We start from the raw sequence: 9,228 nt of genomic DNA on the forward strand, positions 1-9,228 counted from the left end.
CGCTTGCCTGCCTGTCCTCCCCGCATGAGCAGTGCTTAGTGATGGGCTGGGTCTTCTTAAACCCAGCAACTCTCCCCGCTGATGAGGCCCTCCCAGGAGCTCCCTGCCTGCCTGCCCCAGCCCAAGAGCTGCACTGCCAGATGCTGCCTGTAATCTGCAAAGTTGGCCCGGAGAGGCTGCAATTAGTGCTCCACCTCCCAGTGCTATTTTTATGAGTGATGCAGGACAAGGATAAATTGTCCTTTTCCACTGGCTTTGTGCGTCGACACTAAGGATCGACAGTCACTTCCCCCACCCCATCCCATCCCCTGGATTCAGGGCTGTGGCCGGGTCCCGGCACCACTCGGGGCTCCTGAGCTCGCGCCCAGGGAAGGGGTTGCAACAGCAGCCGCGTTCTTATTAACATTTCCAGTTACTACCTCACAGCAAATGAACTAATTTCAAATTGTGTATGAAACATGTTGGTTTCCATGCTCAGTGTAGCCCTGAACTGTGCAAAATCAGCAGGGTTTGTTCTTTATAAGGGAGATTGACCCATAACTAGTAAATATTGATTTTTCCCTTGAAAGCTGCTCTCAGCCAGTTGCTGCAGGGCTGCACGACACCAGCAGAACAGAAGATGACAGACACCATTAAAGCATTGGATTGCAAGAGCATATTTTCTCTTCATGAAAATAATCACGGCTGCAGTTCAGGGTGCTCTCTCAGGGAGCACTTCGGCAGCGATAGCTCCTGCTCCGGAGGTGCTGGGAGCAGAGCCTGCATGCTTTCATGCCTTAAACACCTCGCACCCTCCTGTTTCCCCAAGTACCCTCTTCCACAGAGATGCACGAGTGTAACTGCACCCATAGCGACTTGGTGAGCATGCTGGGGCTGCATCCCTCGCCAGGACCCCCAGGCAGGAGCAGCCTGAGCCCAACGGCATTCTCCCGTGGGAGTGGGTGTCAGGCGCAGGGAATCAGTCCCTTCCCTTCGCCCTCTCCCACGGTGATTTCTGGCTCCAGAGGGGCCTTTGCCAGTTCCTTGGGAGGCAGAGGCAGCACCCGCTCCCCGTGAGCAGGGCCTGGTGCTGGGGCGAGGTCCTGTGCTGGTGGGACGGGCGCTGCCCTGGCCATGCTCCTTGGCACGGCCAGGACTGAGGCGTGGCAACCAAATTTGAGGACATGACTTCCCTATCAACTGTTTCACCCTTATTAAGGGAAATTAGATTAAATTACGTTGTAGCAGGCAATAAATCTTTCTCTGGAGAGACAGGGAGGGTGCCTGGGATTTTGGTCTCCATGTGCGATGTTGAAATTAGCGATTCTGTCTAATCTCATTTTTCAGTGTAATAATGCTTCTGGGTGAGAGGAGTGTAAAGCTCTGTGGCTTATAGGCACTAATTTTCTGAGATAAATTGAGAATTTTGTCCCTGCTCTCATCAGAGCTAGGGATGAAATTGCTCTGAAGTCTGCACCCTGTAAGCTCTGTTTCCCACTGCTGTATTTTAAGAGGACGTTTACGCTTTACCCAGCTCCGATGTGACAGCCAAGCAGTGGCACCCTGCAATTCCACAGCAAGGTCCAGCCACATCAGTTTTCATATTATCTTGCTGTAAATGAGATTCACTGGACAATATGGATCTGATTTGCAGCACAGCTGTGAAAGAAATCCTGCCTTTAAGAAAGCTACCCTCTATGAATAAGTTGGATATACTTATTTTGGTCTCCTGACAGGCTCAAACTTTCAGTTGCGAGGCTGTGAAAGCCAAGACCCAGCCTGCCTCAAGGGCACCTCTCATGGAAGGAAATATTGGATGTACACCTCAGGAAAGGGCTCACAAGGGTGGTCCTTGCCAGAGGGCACTTGGCACATCCGCTTTCTCCCCCTGCAGGGACAGCACCACAGCCGAAGGGAAGCTGGACTCACCGTTCCCCTTCCAGAGGACTGGACTATTTGGGCAATCAGCTTCCCCCTCTGTCCTCAGAGGCGTCAGACCCTCAGGTCCAGGCAGTGAAGGCTGGCGCTGCCGCAGGGAGGGCAAAACCCTCCTTGTTTCGCCAGTCGGCTGCTGGCAGGAGGGATGGGCTGTGACCAAACGCCATCCTCCTTACAGCTGTGCTTGCGGCCACGCAGGGGTAACAGCGGTGGACCAGAGGACAGCAGGTACCGCACATGGGACAACCCCTTCCCCTAAGGGCCTCACCACAGAGCAGCGCAACTTCCCAGGAACTCGTCTGTATCATCGGCAAATCTCCTACCCAGAAGCTAAGCTACAGCCCCTCTGGCTCCTTATACAACTTCCCCGAGACTGAATCTTGCCAATCAATGTACCCCTCCCTCTAAGCCATAGTAGGCTATGTGCCTACAACTAGTGAACCTACTTGCCAAGAGACCACCCGTCCCATCTCTGAGCATACACGCACGTGGGAAGGCAAGCAGGCATCGCAGCAGGGCTCTTCTCCCACCGCACACCTCCAGGATTCACCCGGAGTCCTGCAGCACAATCAATTAGAGGAACACGAGCTGCAGCTTAATCCACGGCAAACAACAGTGTTTGATTTGTTTCCTGGAATCCCCGTCACACACAGTGACATGCGATACGGGATCAGCTGAAAGGCTCTAAGGTCCCGCAGGGAACATCACGTTACGGCAGACGGTGATAGGCAGAGCCCGGCTGTCCGAAGCAGCGCAAACATCGTTAAACACTGCACAGTACGGCTTCCCTGCGGCGAGACGCCAGCCCGGAAAACCCACCACCACTCACATCTTCTAATTAATAAATTTTACCTAACTGAGTGCCCAACTGTTAAATGATGTCAGTCAGGTTAATTAAATGTTAAATCTTTCTCAGCAAAAAAACAACCGAACAAAAAAACACCCACCAAAACCTCCCACTGAAAAAGCCCACAAAGAAGGGAGGAAAAAAAAGCAAAAGTTAAAGAAGCTTAAGCAGCGTTGGCAGGCTGTGCCCCCAGCTGATGAAGGGTAATTCAAGCCTTGTAACTCTGCTCTCAGAGCATCCGTTCCATCAGCAACCACAGAGGGAGAGGTTTGATGAGCCACGGGAGGCAGCCACAGAGCTGAATCCCTGTGCTCACCTCTGCTCCATCCATTACTTCGCTTTCCACGGGTGGACTCGCAGTTCTTCAGCGCAGCGACCACTTACCTGTCTGCGACAGGAGTCCGGCACCGTGCCAAGGACCACCACCGGCTGGGCTTCCTCATTGCTGTGTTGCAACCTGCCAACAGCCATCAGCATCGCTGACCCTGGTTCCAGACAGCGCATTCCCCTTCAGCAGAAGCAGGGTGAAGAGCAAGGTGAAGAACCAGCTGGCCACGTCTTGCAATTTGTGGACCAGGCAGCACAGCTGGCAGCAGACCTGGGATCCATGGACTCACCTCCCTGATGGAGATTATCTTTTTGCCTCATTAAAAACTGCACATTGCTCAGCTGTGAACTGCTGGAAGGAAGATTCAAGTTAGAGCAGAGCCAGTGTAGTGTCCCAGCTGCAATTAGGCAGCATAGAAACACACGCTGGGACGGGAGTGGAGAGAGCACCCGTCCCCACCGAGAAAGGCCACTAAAAGCTGAGCCCTTATCGAAGGGAATAGTATAATGAATCACAGACTTGACACTAGGAGCTTGAACTTCTCACTGGTCCCCAGACAGCCCTCTCCGATTCACTGAGATGTGGGAACTCATATTGAAAAGTCAGTTTGTGCACACTCTGACTAGGACAATTTGTCCTATTGATTAAGCAAATATGTCTTTTTCGAAAATACATTTTTTCTTGTTATTTCCCTGACCCCTGAGACTTATCTGTGTTTTCAAAATGACTCACAAATTCCACAAATGGATGAATTTTTGGCGTACAGAATATCTTTACTGCTAGCTTCAGACACTGCAATTGAACATAAAATCTGGAGGCGCAGCCCGTTCAGCTAAACTCACCAAAATGGCAGGGGTTTCCAGAAATGCATTTCACCTTTGAATTTGCAGTTCTCCCAATCACTTATTTAGAGAAGAGAAACGACTTATGAACTCCTCCATGCCTCTTTCAGTGATGCTAAGGAATATTTCCCCTTCTTATGCCTTGAGCTGACCCGGGAAACATGGATTTCTGGTGGAGTTGTACAGGTCAGCTGAAGGAGTTGCACGTGCTGTCCTGCACCTTCAAATGAAAAACTCCTGCATTGAAAAAATTGCCTAGAGACAGCTCTAATTTGTTCTAAATTATCATCCCTTCTATCAGCAAGCTGGGAATTGTTATCCATTTATTTCTTACAATGTCACTGAATCGGTGACCACCTGCAAGGTGTCCATGATGATAAACGCCTGCTTTGTATATGGAGCTATTTCTGACAATGGTTGATAGTGCACATCTATCAAATTGCCTGGAAGAGCCACCTATTAGGATCATTATCTAACACAGCCCCTCTGTGGGAGTTCAATGTCAGCACATCCTGGGGTAGGTACCTCACTGGGTACCAGTTCTGCTCATTATTTCTCTAGACTAATAGTTTCACATTTCCATCATGAATTTGGGCCGAACTTTGGAGTTCTCACACCCAGAGCCAAGCTGTAGCACAAGCACCGAGAATCCCGAGCACGCTCCCAGCGCACAGCGGACTGCTGCACCCACTTGGTGCGAGCGGGAACTCCTGTCTGGAGAGTTGGCTGGCTGAACTCTGTGCCAGCCAGGGGAAGGCAGGAATGTTTTTTTCCCTGCAGGACTGCAGTTATCCAGCACTATAAAAGCCTTGGTGAAACACAGACATGCCCTGCTACCTGCTTGCTCCCTGCTGGGTCTGTGCTGCTGAAAGTACCACCAGCTCTCCTTCTGCAGCTCGCTCTGTCCCAAGGGAAACATTTTGAAAGAGCTCTGGTTCAGGTCAGGAGTTTTGATCTTAAAAAGTCAGTGCTCAGCAATCTTTTAGCAAACTGTCCTGGTTTCGGCAGGGATAGAGTTAATTTCCTTCCTAGTAGCTGGTACAGTGCTGTGTTTTGGATTTAGTTTGAGAACAATGTTGATAACACACGGATGTTTAGTTGTTGCTGAGCAGTGCTTACACTAGTCAAGGACTTTTCAGCTTCCCATGCTCCACCAACTGCGAAGGCTGGAGGTGCACAAGAAGCTGGGAGGGGGCACAGCCAGGACAGCTGACCCCAACTGGCCAGAGGGACATTCCATACCATGGGACGTCATGCTCAGTACATAAACTGGGGGAAAGCTGGCCGGGGGGGCCGCTCGGGGACTGGCTGGGCATCGGTCAGTAGGTGGTGAGCAATTGCATTGTGCATCACTTGCTTTGTATATTCTTTTATTATTATTATTACTATTTTATTTCAATTATTAAACTGTTCTTATCTCAAGCCACCAGTTTTCTCACTTTTACTCTTCTGACTCTCTCCCCCACCCCACGGGGGGGAGAGGAGAGGAGAGTGCACGAGCAGCTGTGTGGTGCTCAGTTGCCAGCTGAGGTTAAACCACGACACAAGCCATGCCCGTTACTCCCCAAACCACCTTTCCTACAAGAAAGCCACAGCTCTCAGCCCTGGGCAGTATTCGTCATGACTGAAATTACAACCAGGAAAACCACTTTTTCCTCATGGAACCAGCCACAAAACATGGGGGCCTTAATTCCTTCTGCAGAGGCTCACCTATTAATGCAAAATACAGGCCCTTGGAGGTCACGTAGTTCAGTTCTTGGGAAGAACATATGCAAAAGCGATATTCTGAGAAGGCACCTCAATGTCCTCTAGCCTTTCCCCTCAAGACTGGCTCTGTTCAGAGGGCAGTCCCTGAAACCATGTCCACAGTGCGTCATGCCTAGCAGCAGCTCAGATGACACAAGCTAACGTCAGTCTCTTTCTGTAGGCTGAACTGCTCCGGCCAGTGACAGATGCAGCCTCTTCCAACCTGAGAAAATAGTTATTTTCCCATGTTGCTTTTTATTTCCCATCACTCAGTTTAAAAAGCAGTTCAGACTGCAGCCAGGCTAGCGTACAAATAATATACAAACAAAACCTCCCCCAAATCCACAAAAGAGTCAGCCAGCTACCCTGTGTTGCCCCAGTAATCCTTGAACTGAATAGAAGAGGGAGGTTGTAGCTTTGTTAAACAAAATGCAACTGCCATGTAATGTGCAAAAGGGCCAGAAGCGATGCCAACAATTTACATGAGCAATAAAACTGCAGAAAAATGAACTACTGCTTACCCGTGGTGCAGGCAGTATGCAAGATGGATTTAGGTGATGAAATCTGTTTCACTATTAGCTGCCAGATAGCTTTAATTCATGTCAGATACAATTAACTCACTCTGACAATTGGAAAAGGAAGCTTGCATGTTAACAGCATAGTTGGTTGCACCGTGCTGGGAATGCCATGCTTCAGCAGTGCCACCTCTGCAAAGAGGGAACCTTGAGCTGTGCCGCCTCCACGCTCTACAGAGCAAGTTCAGCACACAGACAACCCAAACAGGTACAAACCAAAATGCAGTCATGACCCCCAGCAAGTTCTACTGATTCCGCTCCTTCCAATCTTCCAGGTGCTAAATGTTATTTTGCAAGCATTTTTTTGCTGTAGGCATAAGTAATGTGTTAACCCCAATAATAGCACAAATATGGCCTGTCATCCTCCAGAAGAATCAGGAATGTACAGCACATAAATCTAGTCAGAAACAAAGGTATGCCTCTGCTGTTGGAGAGCTGGGTAGGCAGGCTTGCAGGGACACAAGGCTTTCACGTCTGCATTGGAAAAGTCTGCGGAAGCAGTCAAGTCACATCTGCATCTCCCTACCACTCAAGACTCAATCTAGAGGAACAATACTACTGTCTAGTACTAGCAAAAACATTAATTCCTGGATTTACTAAGGAACAATACCATACCTCAGCATTAAACAGGAGACCGAAATGGCCGATAGTGTACCAAGCATGTCAATGCAGGGCCTTAAAGATTGTAACTAGAGCTTTTAAAAGCAGACAGTATTAACAGAAGAATTCTCCAGGCTAGCTAAGCATTTTAGTTCATTTTTCTTTTCCTGGTAAAGACACGTTTAAAGCAGAATCTAGACTTAAACATCTGTATCCAAGCAAGTGTGTCACAGTTTTATTTACAGCTTAACTAATTTTTCTTTTTTTAATTAATATGTTAGCAGAATTCATCAATGACAGCAAGGCAAGTGTACTTGTAGCTTAGCGGTTTACAATATTGCCACCTGCAGTTAGGACCTAGAAGCTGCCAAAAACTCTTAAATAGCAATTTCCAAATACATGGTATATACTTGAGGTTTGCCTTCCAGTGACATGCTTGCTTTTTAAAGGAAATTCATATACAAACGCTGTTCTACAAACTTTCTCCCATACCTGGCTGCATCAAAGATTTACACCAAAGCATAAGTTACCTCTGATAGCAGCTTTTCCCAGTCTTCCTTCTTAATTATGCTGTAGGCTTGGCTTTTGCCAAAAGAAGAACCTTTCCAAAACTAGAAAAAGTCCCAAAGTCTCAATGTCTGAATGCTCTCTTAACGTGCCAATTAAAGTGTTCTCATGTTAGCTTCTCCGCTGAAACAGAGGAAGGATTATCAGGTTGTCTCTTGCAGATGCCATTTTACATATTTGACTTTGTATGATCCATACAGAATAATGTTTCAGAAATCGAAGCTAATCACACTTTTAAGGGATTCCATCTTAGTCCAACAGACGAGAGAAGTGTCCTCTCCCATCCTGTACCAGCTACAAAGATTCACAATAAAAAAATGAAACCCTGTGTTTTGAGTGAGAGGAGTCTTTTGCGTTTTAAGACTTTGTCATCCTCCCATGGAGAGCTAGTGCTTCATAGAGAGCTCTGCTTTTCCAAGCTGTTGAAAATAAAATGGTGGTTGTAGGAAAGCAAATACAAGACTTCTTCCCTGCTTCATTTTGCAAGGAAGTGTTAAGCCAGATGAGTGCTCCTGCTTACATTTTAAAATATAAATACATTAACCCATTCCCAAAAGGCTACATTTAAAGTTGAATTTTCCTGAATTTGAAGCGGAGCAAGATTTCTCTGTATTTTCTATAAGCAATGGGGAAAAAAAACCATTGATAACCGAGGAAGTTATTTTGTTCTGTTCAAACAGCATTTATTGGATATAGCTTTTTGACAAAAGAAATCCACTGAATCAACTCAATTTAGATGAGAAGAAAGGGCAAAACAATGTTTTGACTAGTCCAAGCTCTCTTCTTCCCTGTCTATGCTCAGTTCCAGGAATACCGCTTCTCCTAAAGATTTTGAAGGGGGTGTAGGAAAAGCAAAATTCTCTCACATTAGAGATACTCCAGTAGCTCTAAGGTTACTCTCAGTAATCTAGTTAAGCAGCGGTCTAGCTGATTGATTCTGTTAAGTTAAACTACCTGTGATCTTTTATTTCTTTAAAGACAATAACATGCATAAGTTCACTATAAAAACCTCAAAGCCAGTTACAAATACAACGGCCGCTATAAGAACAAAAGGATTGCTATTGACAGCAGCATCATGAACTACAAGAAGCTTTCAATTTAGTCCCGGGTACCGGTAACTTGCCTTTAGGTATCTCAGGTACTATACCGAGATAATCGTCACCTTTTAAGCACGCTTGCAGAGAAAGGACATGCCTGGAAGGAAGTGCAACAAGTCTGATCTGTTGCTTTCTTTGCCCAGACAGACACGAACTCCAGTCACTTGTGTCCACTGCTTACGTCTTCTGCAAGATACCAGAATAGCCTTTCTACCCAGCTTGCTGGTCTGCAAGCCCCAGGTAACTGTATCTTGGCCTCAACCTTAAAGGAAATAGGAAATAAAGTATTTTTTTTTCCTGAATAAAAAAAAAAGTAATTTATTCTAATCCCATTACATATTATAGGTAGAAAAATTAAATTTACAGAATGGAAGTTAAGAACTAATAGAAGGAAGACACAAATTAGAACAAGAACTCAAGGTAGCAGTCCTAAATGTAACACACTGTATTTACAGAGAGATGTCAACATTCGTTGAGTTTCATCTATGGGTATTTGCACCACTGCAAGCTTGTGCAAGACGAACCTAGAAAGAAAGAAATTAATCAGTACTCTGAGAGACACTTTTATATCCCACCACCACTTACAACTTCTGCCTGAAGTAGAAGACACTTTCAGTTTTGATTCAGTTTTTCAAAACATTGACAACAGTTCTTTTTCAAGAAGTGCATGGTTTATCCACAGTTTGTATTAAGCTAGATATGATGTAAA

The 9,228-nt window shown here is 46.5% G+C and overlaps 1 protein-coding gene across 1 annotated transcript in view; it reads right to left on the minus strand.

Moving 5' to 3' along the window:
- Positions 1–8,998: 8,998 nt before the first annotated feature.
- The window catches only part of CDCA8 (cell division cycle associated 8), a 3,578-nt gene continuing 3,348 nt past the window's right edge, over positions 8,999–9,228 (minus strand). Inside the window, exon 9 of the mRNA XM_009328208.1 lies at positions 8,999–9,043. Within this exon, the coding sequence (XP_009326483.1) occupies positions 8,999–9,043 (45 nt within the window). The remainder of the gene's footprint in view (positions 9,044–9,228) is intronic.

The sequence above is a fragment of the Pygoscelis adeliae genome, unplaced genomic scaffold, assembly GCF_000699105.1.
Source record: "Pygoscelis adeliae isolate BGI_AS28 unplaced genomic scaffold, ASM69910v1 Scaffold387, whole genome shotgun sequence".
NCBI classification, from domain to species: Eukaryota; Metazoa; Chordata; class Aves; order Sphenisciformes; family Spheniscidae; genus Pygoscelis; species Pygoscelis adeliae.